This window comes from Hyperolius riggenbachi, chromosome 12, assembly GCF_040937935.1.
Source record: "Hyperolius riggenbachi isolate aHypRig1 chromosome 12, aHypRig1.pri, whole genome shotgun sequence".
Classification (NCBI taxonomy): Eukaryota; Metazoa; Chordata; class Amphibia; order Anura; family Hyperoliidae; genus Hyperolius; species Hyperolius riggenbachi.
Window position 1 is genome coordinate 27,771,492 of NC_090657.1, and position 19,817 is coordinate 27,791,308.

A 19,817-nucleotide genomic window follows, 5' to 3' on the forward strand; every position below is an offset into this window, starting at 1 on the left:
GGTGAGTACCCCCCAGGGGAACTTTTTGATGTTACAGTGTCTCTTTAAGTAACTGTGCAATGCCACGCAACAGCAGCTAAAGTAAATACAATTGTGGGATGCATAAAACAGGAAATTATATCTCCAGATGCTAGTATACCACTCCCTCTGTATAAATCACTTGTGAGGCCACAGCTGGAGTATGGAATACAGTTTTGGATACCACACTATAGAAAGGACATTGATGTTCTAGAACAGGTACTAAATTAAGTGGAGGTATGGAAAGCCTCAATTACCAAGAAATGTTGTGCAAACTGTTTATTTAGCTTGGAAAAGAGACAACTGAGAAGTGACCTGATTAACATGTATAAATATATCAAAGGGCAATAGAAAAGCTTGGCAGATGAGCTTACAGCTGCAGCTGATACAGAATACTGCTGCCAGTCTGCTAACTAACCAACCAACCAACCAACCAACCCGTCACTACCACATAACGCCAGTCCTGCACTACCTATAGAATGGAGGGTCCTATTCAAGATCGGCCTACTGACATTTAAATCACTAAATAATCTGGGCCCTGGATACATGAAAGATATGTTACAGCTGCGTAGCAATCCTCGCATTCTCAGATCCACAGGTTCTAATAATCTAGCCATACCCAGAGTCCACTTGGAAACTTTTGGTCCCAGAGCCTTCTGTCATGCTGCTCCTACGTTTTGGAACTCCTTACCTCAGCAGATCAGGACAGCCCCCTCCCTGGACGTGTTTAAATCCAGACTGAAAACCCACCTGTTCAGTTTGGCATTTGCAGAAATATAACTTTTGTTGTGTGAATACTTCATCCTACTACCAATTACTGAATCTGAGAGAGCCTAACCGCTTTGAGTCCTATGGGAAAAAAGCACTACAGAAATGTTATTGTTTTGTCCCTAGGGCTGTACAAAGACCTGTGTATGGAGGACAAAAGATTTTTAATCTATTTAGAAAGGTTTTTAGAGTAAGAATGGTCAAAATCTGAAAAATCCTACCACAGTAAGAGTTATGGCAAATTCTATATTTGCATTTAAATAGGGCTTGGATGCGGTCTTTGAAGAACATCCAAAGCTATGATGACAAGGTACCGTATTTTCTGGCGTATAAGACGACTGGGTGTATAAGACAACCCCCCAACTTTTCCAGTTAAAATTTAGAGCTTGGGATATACTCGCCATATAAAACTACCCCTCTTCCAACGCACACCAAATAAAAATAAAAAAAACATCATATACTGGTGCTATGTATGAACAGATACTGGTGCTGTACTATAAGTGGTACCCAGTATATGACAGTATACAGGTGATTGACTGGTTGGATTGGTCAACTCTCCCTCTCCCTAAGTGAATTGGTCAGCTCTCCCTGTCTCCAAGTGAATTGGTCAGCTCTACCTGTCTCTGTTTATCACAGCGGTATGGAAGAATAGATCGCACTGTGCCCATAAAACACGCCTCTTTCACCCATCTGGCCCGGCTTGTATCCTATTTACCTCCCTCTCTGCCTCTCAGATCTTGCACATTCGGTAACAAGATAGGGCGGGCCAGACAGGGGGAAAAGGCGTGTTTTATGGGCACAGCACGATCTCTTTCTTCCATTCCCTGGGTGTCCCAGACCTTGCAGCGTGAGCTACCCCCCCCCCCCCCCCCCCCACAGGCTATGTACCAACTGCCGAATCTCCAGCACCCGGTAATTAAACATCAGCATTAGGGATGCTCACCGCATTCCACGGAATTCCGTTTTCCGCGATTCCGGTTGAAAATTGGCGATTCCATTCTGTCGCATCGGAAAGGAATTGCTATAGTGTTCCGACGGAATTCCGGAATTGCTATGCGGAATTCCGTCAGAATGCGGATGTTTTTAAGCCAATCATGAAAATCGGAATGATTTCAGCACCAATTGTAATTGTAATGACTGCCGTAGAACCACCTCTAGGTCCCATAGCCTACGCGACAACTCCTTCTGCTCCAAACCAAAATTGTAATGACAGCCGTGGAACCCCCTCTAGGTCCCATAGCCTACGCGACAACTCCTGCTGCTCCAAACCAAACTTATAATGCCTGCCGTGGAACCACCTCTAGGTCCCATAGCCTATGCGACAACTCCTGCTGCTCCAAACCAAACTTCTAATGCCTGCCGTGGAACCACCTCTAGGTCCCATAGCCTACGCGACAACTCCTTCTGCTCCAAACCAAAATTGTAATGACAGCCGTGGAACCCCCTCTAGGTCCCATAGCCTACGCGACAACTCCTGCTGCTCCAAACCAAAATTGTAATGACAGCCGTGGAACCACCTCTAGGTCCCATAGCCTACGCGACAACTCCTGCTGCTCCAAACCAAACTTATAATGCCTGCCGTGGAACCGTCCCCAAGGTCCCATAGCCTACGCGACAACTCCTGCTGCTCCAAACCAAATTTATAATGCCTGCCGTGGAACCACCTCTAGGTCCCATAGCCTACGCGACAACTCCTGCTGCTCCAAACCAAACTTATAATGCCTGCCGTGGAACCACCTCTAGGTCCCATAGCCTACGCGACAACTTCTTCTGCTCCAAACCAAACTTATAATGCCTGCCGTGGAACCACCTCTAGGTCCCATAGCCTACGCGACAACTCCTGCTGCTCCAAACCAAACTTATAATGCCTGCCGTGGAACCAACTCTAGGTCCCATAGCCTACGCGACAACTCCTGCTGCTCCAAACCAAACTTATTATGCCTGCCGTGGAACCACCTCTAGGTCCCATAGCCTACGCGACAACTCCTGCTGCTCCAAACCAAACTTATAATGCCTGCCGTGGAACCACCTCTAGGTCCCATGGCTTACGCAACAACTCCTGCTGCCAAAAAAAAAAAAAATGACCGGTGGAACAGCCACTAGGTCCTATGGCCTACGATTTATCAAAAACGTGGTTTCAATTGAGATTACTGAAATGTTTCCGTCGGAACGCGCAAAATTTCCGACGGAATGTAACGGTTACGGAATTTAGCGCTGACGGAATAGCACTTTCCGATCATCCCTAATCAGCATTGCGTATCATCCGGCATCAATGACACCCCCAACTTTTCAGAAGATTTTCAAGGGTTAAAGAGTAGTCTTATACGCCAGAATATATACAGGTATTTATCTGATTGTCATCTGGGGTCAGGAAGGAATTTTTCTTCTTTTAAGGCTAATTGGTCCAAGCTTTTTTAAAGGTTTTTCATCTTCCCCTAGATCAGGGGTCTCAAACTCAATTTAGCTGGGGGCCGCAGGAGGCAAAGTCGGGATGAAGCTGGACCGCATAAGGTATTTCACAAAAAAAGTCAATCAGCAGCTCAAGCCGAACCCCCCCCCCGTGCATTGATTTTTATTTCAAAATCAAATTCACACTGAAGCGAACTATTCTGCCTATTTTACCTTATAGTTCGCTTCAGTGCTCCCATTACAAGTAATCCACCGTGTCCCCACCGCAAAACGAGGGCTGCAGAGCCCCCAAATCGCCCGGGGGGCAATCCGCCGCCATTTCCTGGAAGGGGTAGAGCTTTCAGCTTCAGCTCTGCCCCTCCTGACGTCAATCGCGGCGCATCGACGCCTCTCCCCGCCCCTCTCTGTGAAGGAAGAGTGAGAGGGGCGGGCAGAGGCGACGATGTGCCGCGATTGACATCAGGAGGGGCAGAGCTGAAGCTGAAAGCTCTGCCCCTTCCAGGAAATGGCGGCGGATTGCCCCCCCCCGGGCGATTTGGGGGCTCTGCAGCCCTCGTTTTGCGGCGGGGATGCGGCGGATTACTTGGGAGCACTGAAGCGAACTGTAAGGAAGCTTTTTGCCGGCGCGGGACACAAAATATTGTATCGAGGGCCGCAAATGGCCCGGGGGCCGCGAGTTTGAGACCCCTGCCCTAGATCATTAGGGATATGTGCAGACTCAGCACAGTGCTCATCTTTCTTTATTTTTCAGGTTGAACTGCATGTTTTTCAACCAAACTATGTAAGTGCGGTCACAATCTAAGCATTCCCTATTGCTATGCCACTGGGTCCTAGAGGACTGAAATGGACTTATGCTTTTATTACAAAGAATATCTCATATATTAGCTTATGTAAAATCTAAGGGTATTATGCATCAAGTCTGTAAAAACACACGGCCTTAATGTGGTATGTATATAAATTCACTTATTTTTATATTTAGTTCACTTATTCTGGAGAGTATAAATATGTCACTAACTAACTAAGCCCTGTTTTTTTGAACATAAGTAGCAGCAGAGATGTTACTGAGCACTTTTAAGGTTGCAAAGAAAGCAACTTGATACTATTGTCATGTCTATTTGCAATAACAAAATACCGGTAGATATTTTTTAGACATTATTGAAATAGAAAAGGGCCCTTGTAGATGGTGATGCGTGTGTGAATTTGTGAGGTGTGAGTGGATAATTTTGGATTCATATACATTGCATGACCATTGATAATTGTGTACAATGAAGTAGCTTTTGATTTTAGTCAGCGCGTGGAAATGTTATTTTAGTTATGTACGTTTAATTTACAAGGTTAAAGGGATCCCTGTTTGACACGCGGCTTTTAGGAAACACCCATCTGCGCCATTTCTAGATAACATTATATTTGCAATAACAAGTTTGGTGTATGCTGTTATTTTTTGTAGTCACTAAAAACAAACCAAAAACTGGCAATTGGAATGTTGCTTCCTCTATGCTAAATATACTTTTTCCTAGCTGTATGAATAAATGACAGAGCAGTTATTATACCACTTATATCTGCCAATGGGATCCCAGAAACCAGGTCGGGGGATATTGCACGGTCCAACTGTGGCTTGCTTGTAGTGGCTGTAGAAGCGGAGCATTTCTTCATAGGAAGGTCTGTATGAGCCTTGAGGAGAAATGAACAAGAATCGTTTATAGTATCCCTACACAATGGGGATCATAGCCTAGTATACACAGTTTATTAAAAGAGGAAGAAATACCATTTTTAGCTCAAAGTGTAACTATCAACAGCTAAGAAATGTTACCTTCACCCAACATCAACTTGACGGCCGTTCGACCATCCAATTGGATAATGAATATAGAATGTAAATTGGTGCCACCAAAGGCACCAACTTCGATTAGATGGGGCCAATTTTGGGCCGAGCACGTTGATCAGACATGCTGCAAGATGTCGGGCCATCGTGTTCTGTTGTGTGCACAGCAGTACCAGCGAGCAATATTGGGACAATCAATGAATGCGATGAAACCGCCAATGCTGTGACGTCACACACGCGTCCACGTTACTCCAGTAACCATGTGGGGGGGCGTGTATGAACGGAGGACGGAGCCTGGAGCCAGCGTCGGACATGGACAATGTATACTGCACTGGGCACCAGGGAGGCACATTGGACATTGAGGGGTACAGTGTCGAGCCAGCGAGGTGACGGATACAGCATCACAACACCCATTCCGGATCAATTCCAGCGTGAAATTGACCGGGAATCGTCCTGCGCTTATGGACAGATCTCTCTCTAATCAGATTAGAATATAGAGAGATTTGACTCTTGATCGAATCTGCCCATCATTGCTAGATGTATGGCCAGCTTTAGGGTCTCAAGAATTTAAAACTAGCCTTAAAGTGGCCACACACTATACAATAAAATGATCCAATTTTATAGCAATTCTATAAAAACAATCGTATCTCCCGAAAAAGTCGAAAGCTTTTTTTTTTCATTCGACTGAAATTTTTTTTTTTATTTATATCGATCCAGAATGCCAGATATTTCTCTTACATTTTTTTAAAGATTGTATGGTGTGTGTTAGATTGTCAATTTATTAATATACACACCCTAGCAATTTTCTCAGAGTTTCCAATCAGTTTTAGCATAATTGGGGAAAAATCTAACATAGGTGTGTGGTACATTGGTCATATTTTTTAAATGTTACAATCAGTTAGAAAAATTGATTGCAATTTTTAAATTGAACAGATATTTAAAATATTGTATAGTGTGTGGCCACCTTAAGATGGGCAGATCACCCGGCTCATTAGTCTTACCTCTGGGCATTTTGCTTTGCAACAGATATGGATGGTCCACAATGACGGCCATCAGAGATGGTCAATGAGATGTAGATTATTTTGACTTGCATGCAGAGTTCATGCAAATTTTGTGTAGCTCGAAACTGGACCAATCAGGTTCATTTCCGCTGAAAATGATTGGTCAAATTTCAAGCAGCAATGCATTTGCGTGAAATATACATCCAAGTCGGAAATGTTTGCGTCTCACTGACCATCTCTGGCCAGATATCACTAATTCAGACGTCCAGTCCTCTGCATATAAGAACAGGAAATTAGAAAAGCCTAAAGGTGGGTACACATGTCAGATATAAGTCTTTGGAAAATGAAAGATCACAGACCAATTTTACCCCCTTCCATGTAGTATGAGAGCCATACCTACACAGTCTATTCTATGGAGCTGAACTCCCCATCAGATAAAAATCTTTGCAAGATGATGTACACAAAGATGCTGTACACATGCAACAGATCCGTATCTGCAAAAGATCTGTTCCTGCAAAAGATCCATTCCTGCAAAACGCATTCATAGTCTATATCTGCAGATCCCATACACACCTTGTTTAACGGACAATTATCTGTAGATGTGTGCAGCATCTTTGTGTGCAGCATCTTGCAAAGATTTTTATCTGATGGGGAGTTCAGCTCCATAGAATAGACTGTGTAGAGTATGGCTCTTATACTACATGGAAGGGGGTACAATTGGTCTGTGATCTTTCATTTTCCAAAGACTTTTATCTGACGTGTGTACCCACCTTTAGGGTAATATGTGAACTGCATACTCGGCAAAGAAACCTTTGTTCAACTTTGTCTTCCATCCCAGCCATTTGCTCTCCACTTCAGCAAATTATTAGCAGAAAATTATAAACAATGGTGTATAAGAATCATTATGGGGGAATTGATGATTGGGATTGAAAGCTTACAAGGGCAGGCTCCTCCCTCTAGTGTTTGTTATTCTGCCGTAATCTATCTTATGAACATGTACCAGTATTAGTGATGTCTTAAACCACACATCAACTTTGTAGGTATTTGTATTGCTGGATGTCCTGATTGTACAGACTTTTAAATGTCTTGCATGTCTATGCTTCCCACTACTTGTTTTGTACTATGTACAGTGCTATGGAACATGTTGGTGCTCCATATATAACAAATAAAAATAAAATGAATAATAGCCCTGGTTTAAAAGTACTTTTTATGGTCAGTTATCGGTCTGTTATTGGACAGTTTACAAAAGTGAGATGACAATTTCTGATGCTCCAGACAGTACTCAGCATCTGTAAAGCGCTGTGGAAGATGTTGGCACTATATAAATAATAATAATAACAATATGTTCTCAGGGAACAGCGGCAAGGAAAAAAAGAAAATGCAACCAATAAGGCATTAGCTGGTAAATGACACCAGGATTCTGCCAGGTAACTCTGGGCAACTGATCAACCGCTGTTGTCTTGAAAAATGACCCCTAGTGTGTTTGTGTGACATGCGAATTTCAATGACAGGTCATCTTTACAGCAGTGGAAAGCAATTGCAGGGACTCATGGGGCGGATTTATCAAGACAGATGCAAAGGAATCGGAGGTAAAGGGGAGCAGTAGCCCAGAGCATGAGCTATTAACTAAAGCAAGAACTCTGTGTGGTTGTTCTGAGTAACTTCTCCACGTTTGCCCCAGTTTGCAGCTGTCCAGATAAATCAGCCCATGAATGTCAAAGTGCTCTTATCTACTTTGTCCCAGTCCACTCAACATACAGCAATGCCTTCCAACTGAGGCTGCTCTATAACACGATGATCAGTGACATCATTATACTGTCCAGAATAAGGGAACTTACTATAAATAAGGATAAATACACATACCGCTTTTCGGCAAGTTCTGTATAACAGACACGGCGGCATTGAACTGTCTCTGGTATCCAGTCTCGTCCTGATCCGTCCCCATATGTCCAGAAGACGACCCCAACACACGCTCCAAAGCAGTGCTAGCAGTCTGTGCGCTGTCTGAAAAGGGCAAAAGTACTGCCAGTTATTGCCGTGGCGATGGAATGCTCCGCTCTGTCCTGATAAAAGGTGACCTCTGATCTGCAGCTATTTACATGCATGAGATTTGCAGCAGTAAAAATATTATTGACTACAGGGTACAGTTTATATCCCACCACTAACCTTAGAGGAATTCTGAGTTCCAGCATCCTCTGCCAGTAAGTTAGTGGACAGGCTGTGACTTGTTGTTCACCAGTAACTAAAGGGTACTCATGCCAGCTAACAGTGCCTTAGTACAGAGTGAGAAGGAGTTGGCAATTACCCTGCATAACCTGGTAACACCATCAATGCTGACGGACTAAGATCTACTGTATATTAATGCTAAAAAGTCAAATCAACCTGACAATCAGTTGAAGAAACATATCTAAACACTGTAAAAGAAAACATTAGTACTTGCATTGAATGTACAGCAGTAAGCCCAAGATAACTGAAGTAGGTGGAAGCACACCCCTTCCCCTGGAGCGTCATCAGTGATCTTCTGCATATGCAAATACTTTGTTGTTGTGGTGCTACCTGGTCTAAACCAGTCTGCATTAGGGACTCCCTGAGCTCCTACTGTTTTAATTTAGGCTTAATATTTATAAGTAGGCTTTAATTAGCTCACTTTTTCTATCTGGAATACGGTAGATGAGCCTTGTGTTGCCTGTTTAAAGCATTTACTGGCACTTCAAAGTATAGATGGACAGTATATCAGGGGTCTCAAACTCGCGGCCCGCGGGCCATTTGCGGCCCTCGATACAATATTTTGTGGCCCTCGACGGCAAAAGCTTCCTTATAGTTCGCTTCAGTGCTCCCAAGTAATCCGCCGCATCTCCGCCTCTAAACGAGGGCTGCAGAGCCCCCAAATCGCCCGGGGGGCAATCCGCCGGCATTACCTGGAAGGGGCAGAGCTTTCAGCTTCAGCTCTGCCCCTCCAGACGTCAATCGCCGCATGGATCGCCGCCTCTCCATGCCCCTCTCTGTGAAGGAAGAGTGAGAGGGGCGGGCAGAGGCGGCAATGTGCCGCGATTGGGAAATTCCTTATGCGGCCCAGCCTCTGCCTGACTGCCTCCTGCGGCCCCCAGGTAAATTGAGTTTGAGACCCCTGGTATACATCCATGAGGTTGCACATGGCAGCATTTGTTACCAAACTTTCTTTATTTACATGCATCTCCAGCATGTATTGAAAGACATCCATGGCTATAATTACTAAGTAATGCCCAGTGATGTTGATCCAGGGATTTTGTCTGATTGCCACCTGGAGTCGGGAAGGAATTTTTTCCCTTTTGGGGATAATTGGGCCATGCCTTGTAAGGGTTTTTCGCCTTCCTCTGGATCACCAGGGATATGTGAGGGAGCAGGCTGGTGTTGTACTTTGTTCTCTGGTTGAACTCGATGGACGTATGTCTTTTTTCAACCCAAATAACTATGTGACTAACTACACTCTCTGTTAAAGCGGACCTGAACTCAGAACTTCCTCTCTGCTCTAAAAGATACGCAACAGCATAATAACCGTTAAAGAATAACATTTTTGTTTGTTACAGCTGAAACAAATCCTGCAATAAATCTGCAGTGTGTCTACTTCCTGCTTTCATGGAAGCAAACATAGGGTTAACATTCTGTGTTTACAAATTATCTCTTTCTTGCTCTCAGAAGCCATTTTCTGCTAGGAAAGTGTTTTACAGTTGGAGTTTCTTATCAGTGAGGGTCACACTGTAGTCACTTCCTGTCTGAGTCAGGTCTAATTCAGCCACTTGCATACCTGATATTTAACTTTTTCAGGCAGAGAAAGAAAAAAAGGAGCACAGCAGTTATCTGTGTGCTAGGCACTGTATATACACATGTCTATCTCATCATGTCACATGTCATCTCGGGTATCCTTTAAAAAAAATAAAAATTGAATCTCTACTCATAACGGAGTGTGCCGTATAAGTGGGGGGGGGGGGGGGAGCCTTGGATGAAGCATCACCCGTAGGAGATACCCCATCTACTCCACCAGATCGGCAGCGCCTGCCGGCTTTTGTATTTCCCGGCGGTGTCACGAACACTCTGCAATGCATGCCTGGAGATGCAGTCCGTGGATGTGAGTACAGCCAGATGGATAAATTGTGGTATGTGAAACGCTGATTAGGAAGGGGATGAGCGGGAAGCGATCCGTGCGCACGCCCGGACGAGCGGTGACGTGCCGGCATAGAGCCGCTGGCTCGATACTGGAGCATAAACGAGCCGTGTTTGCCCAGCATTAGATTCTCTAATGTTGGGCATACACGATAAGTTTATGCGCCGGTAGCCGGCGTGTCCCTGTGTGCACGCGGATCGATCCCCGCTTGTCCCTGCCGGCGCTCCTTATCAGCCGCTCGATTCCTCGCTATTGTCCGCCCGCAGGGATCGAGCGGGGAATCTATCCGGCGGGTCATTGGACCTGTCGGATATTATCAATCGAGCCATCAGCGGCTCGATTGATAAGGAAAAAACTGTCCGTGTATGCCAGTCTTCTGTTCAACATGTTGTAAATTTATCTATCTTACGATCTATCTGCCGAGCCTATAGGCATTGTTCTACTCAGCAGGAGATGACCAGAAGACAATGCACCAGAGAAAATGACCATTCTCTACAGAAAACAATCTAATTATACATTCTAACAGAAAATCTAACAGAAGAATCTAAAGGGGCCCATACACTGATTTTCTGGCTGACTGATCGATCCCGATCGATCGTTTGCAAATCGGTTGGCCAATCGACCGATCGATGGCCGATTTCGATGGATTTCCATCTAACTGGCAGGGTAGAAAATTTAGGTCGATCTGATGAGATTGCTTATCAGTTTGCATTGATGGCAAAAAAATGCCATCAGATCGAATTTCAATAGATTTCAAACTGAAATCTATTGGAATTCTATCCTGGTAAAAAATGTTCTAAAAACGCATCAGATAGATCATCAGATGCATTTCTTATCTATCTGCTGCCAATCTGACGAGTGTATGAGCACCTTTATGCTGGGCATACACGGCTCGACGCAGGCTTATCAATTGAGCCGCTGATGGCTCAATTGATAATATCCGAAGTGTTTCGATCACTGCGGGGATCGATTCCGCGCTCGATACCTGCGGGCGGACAATAACGGCGAATCGAGCGGAAGATAAGAAGCACCGGCGGGGACGAGCGGGAATCGATCCAGGTGCACGCACGGACGAGCAGGGATGCGGCGGGAGTCGATCCGACGGCTAATCGGCCGCCGGATGGACCCTTGTATGCCCAGCATTACAGAAGAATCTAACAGAAAATTGTATGGTGTAATCCCAGCACAAGAGAGATTACCTGTTAGGGGTGAGCATTGTAACTACATAAAAGAGACTAGCGTACGATTCATCACCTTTCCCTGCCTGCAATAAGGAGCAATGCTTTATTATAATACTGGATGCCTTGTAAGCAAAGCCCAGTGTGATAAAGGCTAGGGTTCTTACCTTCAATCTAGATTAATAACTCATAAGGGCAAGGAGTGGATGGGAATCGTACAAACTCGCACGTGCTTCCCAACACAACTGCCAGCTTCCTCAGGTGAAAACCCCTACAATACAATTTAAAGGAAATCTCACATGCAGCAACATAAACTACCGCTACATTAGTTCACATGATATATATTCGCATTTCGCAATAAGATTTACAATATAATTCACAATCTGTGCAGCTGTTAAAGGGAATCTAAAGTGAAAATAAACCTATGATATAATGATTTGTATGTGTAGTACAGCTACGAAATAAAACATTATTAGCACAGAAATGAGTCTCATGTTTTTTCCAGTACAGGTAGAGTTAACCACTTAAGGACCGCAGGAATTTTCAATGACCTGTGCTGGGTGGGCTCTTCAGCCCCCAGCACAGATCGTGTGGCAGGCAGGGCGATCAGACTTCCAGAGATCCATCCTGTACCGCCTCAGATAGGCTTCAGCATATCAGATGCCGGCGATCCCCGGCCAATCAGAGGCCGGGGATCGCCGATCTCCTTTACGGTGTAAATTTCTTCCCCGGGTGTTTACATTTCGCCTGTGAGCCGCGATCGGAAGCTCGCAGGCTGTTCACGGAGACTCCCTCCGTGAACTGACAGGAAACGGCCGCTCGAACGAGAGGTAAAAAAGCGTATCCAAAGACATAAAAGAGATATATCAAATTTTGCATAGGGCAAAAAAGAACATGAAACTTCAGTCTCGCGTACTTTTTTGGAGAGACATCACACTGCGGCTCAGCTGCGGTGGTTTGTTATAGACAGTGTTCCTCTCCTCCCTCTAGGAGGTGATAGAAAAAAGTTGCTACTGCAACGTGAGGCTAGATGGATTAAGAAAATTTAACTGTGTGAACCCTAATGGGCTGAATAAGTACCTGAGCTTTAAAGAGAACCAGAGACGAAGCACCCTCATGTATTTTATCATAAATATCAGTGGGAACATGACAGTAAACACCTACCCTGCTTTTAGTTTCATTCCTCTCTGTCCAATTAGTCTGTTTGCAGCTGTGATAAGTATCCCGACTGAGCCTTCAGTCTAATGCTGGGAATACACGTTTCGTTTTTGCCTTTGTTTAAACCTTCGTTTCGATTGTGCCTTTTGTCCTTTTCGACCCTGAAATAATCGACCGTACGGTTAATATCACCACCCACGGTTTCGTTTTTTTTTCCGATTCTGATGGTTTCATTTTTCCAATGTTCGATCATTGGAAAAACGAAACCATCAGAATCGGAAAAAAAAAACGAAACCGTGGGTGGTGATATTAACCGTACGGTCGATTATTTCAGGCTGCAAAGAAACGAAACGTAGTACAGGGACGGACGGCATAAACGAATATATAATCGATCTGAACAGCCATCAAGCCTACCAATGGCTCGATTAAATGGATAAAGAGAGATAATATCAAACATGTTCGATCACTAGTCGTTCGTTTTTGGGGTCTATTAATCGAAACTATAATGAGATTATGACTATTTTCACATACGTTTTCAACACTCGATTCGTTTACCGAACGAATCGAAGGCTAAAACGAAGGCAAAAACGAAACGTGTATTCCCAGCATAAGTTTGACCTGGAATCAGATCAGCCGAGTTCGTCTGCTGTGAAGTCATTTCAAGCCCTCCCCCTCCTGGCTCTACCTTCCTGCTTTGCATACACAGCATCACGGAGGGTTGTGATGAAAAGGGAGCTGAGAGGAGCAATGCATAGTGCTGCATGAGTATACAGTACACCGGGTGGCTGTGATGACTGCTGAGAGGAGCAATGAACAGCACTGCGCATGCGTCCCCCTAACTAGGCGTGTGCGCTGAGCAGCACGGAAGCGCAGCAAGCCTAGATAATGACGATTAGAGCTTCTCATGACCCGGAAGAAGAAGGGTATGAGCCGGCGGCCATTTTTGATTTATCCCGGGGGAAAAATGTAAAAATAAACGTTATAAGGCACACCAGAGCGCCGAAAATAGTGGTAAGAGGATTTCCTCAACAAAAGTAATTGAATGATATGTTTCTTGTGTGTGTAACGTTCGCCTCTGGTTCCCTTTAAGTTTTTTCTCTGTTATGTGTTTTCTTTGCAGGTTTAGAGACTGACCGCCACTGGAATACTAGTGACAGGAATGTTGAAAATCCTGTTTCAAAGATATATTATGTGATTGTAAAAATTGTATAATTAGCGACAATAATGGGGAGAGCCGCCCTCAGTTCATTACTGGGGTAGACACTTTTCCATACCAGAGGTAGGTTGCTATTTAGACTGTCATAATATACTGGTAATCACCTGTGACTAAGCTAGTCTATGATCCTTCTGGGCATGCTGCCCACTGTTACTGTTTTACGCAAACAATAGAAGATTGAGAGCCCAATATAGTGTAGTATGTATTAGTAGGGGGTGGGATGTATTATGAAATGTAAGTAATATACTCACAAACCAGGGTTGCCTCCAAAGCAACCACTGTTCGGGCAGGTGGGGGAGAATAAGCCTGTCCCCACTCAGGATTAAGACGTCGCTCTCTGTGGATAGAGGAAACTGTAGGGTAGATCACCCTTCCACCAAGGGTGGACTTCTAGATGCGCAAAGGTGTACAGAGGCGCCGGAAGGATAAAAGTAGCTAAAAAGTTTAAAATTGTTCTGGTTGCGGTGGTGGACCGGCCAACTATAAACAGACAAAAAGCAGAGGTGCCAAGCATCATCTAGACTACACGCTGTGTATTGCTCCTGTCTGTTATTGCCTGAAGAAGCGGGTTCTTGCCTGCGAAACGCGTTGCGACTCTGTTTATGGGAGTAATTGAATAAACTGTATATGTTTTGAAAATTGACAGCTTTTTGTCTGTTTATGGTTGGCCGATCCACCACCGCAACCAGAACAATTTTAAACTTTTTAGCTACTTTTATCCTTCCGGCGCCTCTGTACATGTTTTACGCAAACGTTTGGCATATTTTATATGTCTACAATTCTTGATATCATGCAAATAAAATCTTTGAAACCAAAGTATCACATCTATAGCTGCCTGTTCATTCAGCATGAGCACAGTGACACACGTTACTTGCTCTGCTTCTTATGTATCCTGAGGATATAGTTTCAAATTGAATCTCATGAAACTATATAAACTTGGGTTTATCATTGTTTCTGCTGAGTGTAGCGATTCATTTCCTTTTCTTCTGTTTCCGTTGTGATTTTGTGTTATGGTTGTTTCCGTAAATGAGGATACGTCATAAAAGCATTGCAAACATATCATAAATAAAAGCAGTACGTTTCCGGAGCTCTGGCTTTTCCTGACTGCAGCTATTTGACATCCATGTATGTGAGCGCCATGTCAGACGGGCAAGACTGCATCAGCTACAAATCAGTGCAATCTTTTATGTTAATGTTGGGACTTGGTCACTATGTAGGTAGGTTTAACCACTTGAGAGCAATTTTCACATATAGGCGCTGCTCCAATTAATTCGCCGGTAACTTTATTACTACTTATCGCCCCTAAATTATCTATATATTGTTTTTTTCAGGACAACATAGGCTTTTAGTGTGTGTTAATTTTGTTTAGTAATCACCTTATTTTCTATGCATTTTAAAAGGAAAATAAGGGAAAACACGGAAAAAAAACTAACTATTTCTCCAATTACATCCAATATAGCTTTACATTAAACAGTGCTGACTATAAGTTAAACCCACTAATTTTGTTTGCTCATCCATCCTGGTTATTGCAACATATAGATTAAAGTGGTTTGCAAAAGTATTCAGCCCCCTTGAAGTTTTCCACATTTTGTCATATTACTGCCACAAACATGCATCAATTTTATTGGAATTCCACGTGAAAGACCAACACAAGGGCCTCGATTCATAAAGCATTTCCGCATGAGGAAATGCTGAAAACGGCTCACTTTACCGACCACACAGCCAAATCTGTATTCATAAAGGCTTTTTCCGCATGAAAAGCCGACATCCACGAGCAGAGTGATAAATCACCGCCTTGCGCGGTGATTATCACAGCAAAAGTAACAAATGTCAATTCATAAAGATTAGAGGTAGCGGTATGCGGACGGGTATTACCGCTACCTCTGATGTGGCGAGAAGCGTGCGGAATCCGTTGCAGTGAATGGGACAGACCTCCCAAGCAGCTGCAGAGAGAACACCGCACGGAGGGATTCCGCCTGCTTCTCCTGTTTCCGCATGTCTCCCGACAGCCTAACGCCTGCCTACAGCGGAGTATCTCCGCACGCCTGTCACAACTAGCTAAATTTTTATCAATTACCACCCTGAAGGCGGAAATACCGACAGCGGTGTTTCCCCGCTCGACTTTCCCCGCTCGCAGGCACTTTTATGAATCGAGGCCAAAGTGGTGTACACATGAGAAGTGGAACGAAAATCATACATCATTCCAAACATTTTTTACAAATAAATAACTGCAAAGTGGGGTGTGTGTAATTATTCGGCCCCCTTTGGTCTGAGTGCAGTCAGTTGCCCATAGGCATTGCCTAATGAGTGCTAATGACTAAATAGAGTGCACCTGTGTGTAATCTAATGTCAGTACAAATACAGCTGCACTGTGACGGCCTCAGAGGTTGTCTAAGAGAATATTAGGAGCAACAACCCCATGAAGTCCAAAGAACACACCCTAGACAGGTCAGGGATAAAGTTATTGAGAAATTTAAAGCAGGCTTAGGCTACAAAATGATTTCCAAAGTCTTGAACATCCCACGGAGCACTGTTCAAGCGATCATTCAGACATGGAAGGAGTATGGCACAACTGTAAACCTACCAAGACAAGGCCGTCCACCTAAACTCACAGGCCGAACAAGGAGAGCGCTGATCAGAAATGCAGTCAAGAGGCCCATGGTGACTCTGGACGAGCTGCAGAGATCTACAGCTCAGGTGAGGGAATCTGTCCATAGATCAACTATTAGTTGTGCACTGTACAAAGTTGGCCTTTATGGAAGAGTGGCAAGAAGAAAGCCATTGCTAACAGAAATGCATAAGAAGTCCCGTTTGCAGTTTGCCACAAGCCATGTGGGGGACACAGCAAACATGTGGAAGAAGGTTCTCTGTTTGGATGAGACCAAAATTGAACTTTTTGGCCAAAATACAAAACGCTATGTGTGGCAGAAAATTAGCACTGCACATCACTAAGAACACACCATCCCCACTGTCAAATATGGTGGTGGCAGCAACATGCTCGGGGGTGCATTTGTTCAGCAGGGACAGGGAAGCTGGTCAGAGTTGATGGGAAGATAGATGGAGCCAAATACAGGGCAAACTTGGAAGAAAACCTCTTGGAGACTGCAAAAGACTTGAGACTGGGGCAGAGGTTCTCCTACCAGCAGGACAATAAACCTAAACATAAAGCCAGGGCAACAATGGAATGGTTTTAAAACAAAGCATATCTATGTGTTAGAATGGCCCAGTCAAAGTCCAGATCTAAATCCAATCGAGAATCTGTGGCAAGATCTGAAAACTGCTGTTCACAAACGCTGTCCATCTAATCTGACTGAGCTGGAGCTGTTTTGCAAAGAAGAATGGGCAAGGATTTCAGTCTCTAGATGTGCAAAGCTGGTAGAGACATACCCTAAAAGACTGGCAGCTGTAAATTCAGCAAAAGGTGGTTCTACAAAGTATTGACTCAGGGGCTGAATAATTTCGCACACCCCACTTTGCAGTTATTTATTTGTAAAAAATGTTTGGAATCACGTATGATTTTCGATCCACGTCTCACATGTACACCACTTTGTATTGGTCTTTCACATGGAATTCCAATAAAATTGATTCATATTTGTGGCAGTAATGTGACAAAATGTGGAAAACTTCAAGGGGGCCGAATACTTTTGCAAGCCACTGTATATATGTCCCTGCATACATTATTGGATGGAGAACTTTTACATACAGTGACACTGCCCCGGAAGCAGATGGCAGCCATGTTGGATTTTAGACAGGATAAAAATGAAAAATTAAGATTGAAATGAGCACAGGAGAGCAACAAAAATACAGGAATAGCCTGTATTTGGCATAAACTTTCAGGGGGTGTGTTTATTTTAAAAGTACCTGTTCATCTCAGGTTTCCTGTAACTACTTTAGGACTGAGCTAATTGAAATCTACGCCCTGTTTTGGTGGTTACCTGGCTGGCAGGACATAGATTTCAATCAGCCGCCGCTGCACGCAGCCGCCGCCCATTCCACGCTGTCTCTTGCCACAGCCCACTGGCTCTGCCTGTCTCTATGACGGCAGAGCCCTGTGAGAATGTAATTACACTGAAAGACAGGGTCAGGAGCCAATGAAAGCGGCTCCTGACCGGCTCACAGGAACTCTGGCATCATAGAGACGGCAGAATGGGTGGCCCAGGTTCCCGATGGGGTCTGCGGCGGGTATGATCGGAGATTCGCCGTTTTCCGTTGGGATTCCGCCGTTCCTGTACCAGCGGTCTCTGATCCTTAAGGGGGCAAAGACTGCTGGTACTTAAGTGGTTAACCTCCTCAGCGGTATGGACGAATATACATGTCCATCACCGCCGGAGGCTGCCGCTCAGGCCCTGCTGGGCCGATTTTAATGAAATAAAAAGCAGCACACGCAGCCGGCACTTTGCCAGCCGCGTGTGCTGCCTGATCGCCGCCGCTCTGCGGCGATCCGCCGCGAGCAGAGGCGAAAGAGGGTCCCCCCAGCCGCCCGAGCCCTGCGCAGCCGGAACAAAAGTTCCGGCCAGCGCTAAGGGCTGGATCGGAGGCGGCTGACGTCAGGACGTAGGCTGACGTCACTCCGCTCGTCGCTATGGCGACGATGTAAGCAAAACAAGGAAGGCTGCTCATTGCGGCCTTCCTTGTTTATTCTGGTCGCCGGAGGCGATCAGAATGACGCTTCCGGAGCGCCCTCTAGTGGGCTTTCATGCAGCCAACTTTCAGTTGGCTGCATGAAACAGTTTTTATTTATTTAAAAAAAAACCTCCCGCAGCCGCCCTGGCGATCTTAATAGAACGCCAGGGAGGTTAAGCAATACCAGTTTCCTGGCAGTCCTTCTGCTCCTCAGCCTCTAATACGTTTAGCCATAGACCCTGAACAAGCATGCAGCAGATCAGGTGTATCTAACAAGATTACCTGCATGCTCGTTTCTGGTGTTATTCAGACACTATTGCAGCCAAATAGACCAGCAGGGCTGTCAGGCAACTGGTATTGTTCAAAAGGAAATAGATATGAAAGCCTCCATATTCTTCTCACTTCAGTTGTCCTTTAAACCTAGAATGAGTGAACCCTCCTGGCAGTGGGAGTGTGTGGATGATGCAAAAGAAAGCGTTAGAGGGTAAGATCTCTTACCTTACCTTCTAGTCCGCTACTCTCCCCCTCTTCTGGCAGCAGTCTAACCTCTTCATGAGGGTGGCAAGTAGGGTTGCCAGCACTGTTTCTTAAGGCCCGGTTCACATTAGCGGTTGCTATCCGGAATCGCCGTGCCGGAGCCGGACCGCATGCGGACCGGACGAAACGGACGCACGGCATAGCAATGAAAGTCTATGCGACCGTTCACATGCGTCCGTTTCGTCCGGACCGGAGCCGGACCGGATCCGGACTCCGGCGTCCGTTCCAACATGCGCTATTTTTTGGTCCGGCTGACGTATCCGGACCGGAGCCGGAATGTTGCATCCGGCCAATGGAAACCAATGAGAACCGGAGAGCGCACAACACACTGGCTATAAAAACCGGATGTTATACCACACTTCCTATGCTGACTCTATGGTATGGTGGCCATTTTGGATGGGGACCACATGGCACCAGCGTTCACAGAGTGGAGCAGCAGTGACTTCATGCTGGAGCTCTTTGGCAGCAACATGTCTGACGATATGTCTGATAACGAGGGGGTGAGGCCCTACACATCAGAAGACCTCATCCTACAGGTGCAGCAGGTACCAGCCCTGTGGGACAAGGGGGATGCGGACCACAGCAACATCAAAAAATGCAGAGGCCTGTGGAAAAAAATTGCCAAGCTGTATGTGGAGGACTTTGAGAACTTGAGCAAGAGACAGCAAGGCACAGAGGGTATGTTGACTAGAAGTTTTTGGGGGGGCTTGTGGTTAGCTTGTGATGTATTCCACTTTTGCTATGGATTTGTGTCACCCACGTGTTGCCCACCCACCCGTGGCCCACCCACCTGTTCCCCACCCACCTGTACCCCACCTGTGATGTATCCCACCCACCTGTGATGTATCCCACCCACCTGTACCCCACCTGTGATGTATCCCACCCACCTGTGATGTATCCCACCCACCTGTACCCCACCTGTGATGTATCCCACCCACCTGTGATGTAT

The 19,817-nt window shown here is 45.2% G+C and overlaps 1 protein-coding gene across 3 annotated transcripts in view; it reads right to left on the reverse strand.

The window, feature by feature from the left end:
* Positions 1 to 19,817, reverse strand: part of ACBD4 (acyl-CoA binding domain containing 4) — an 84,469-nt gene that overhangs the window by 55,354 nt on the left and 9,298 nt on the right. For all 3 annotated transcript variants that reach the window (XM_068262484.1, XM_068262483.1, XM_068262482.1), the window contains exons 2-3: positions 7,879 to 8,019; positions 4,746 to 4,866 (exon numbers count right to left, since the gene is read on the reverse strand). In XM_068262484.1, the coding sequence (XP_068118585.1) occupies positions 4,746 to 4,866; positions 7,879 to 7,960 (203 nt within the window). In that variant the 5' untranslated portion in view covers positions 7,961 to 8,019. The remainder of the gene's footprint in view (positions 1 to 4,745; positions 4,867 to 7,878; positions 8,020 to 19,817) is intronic.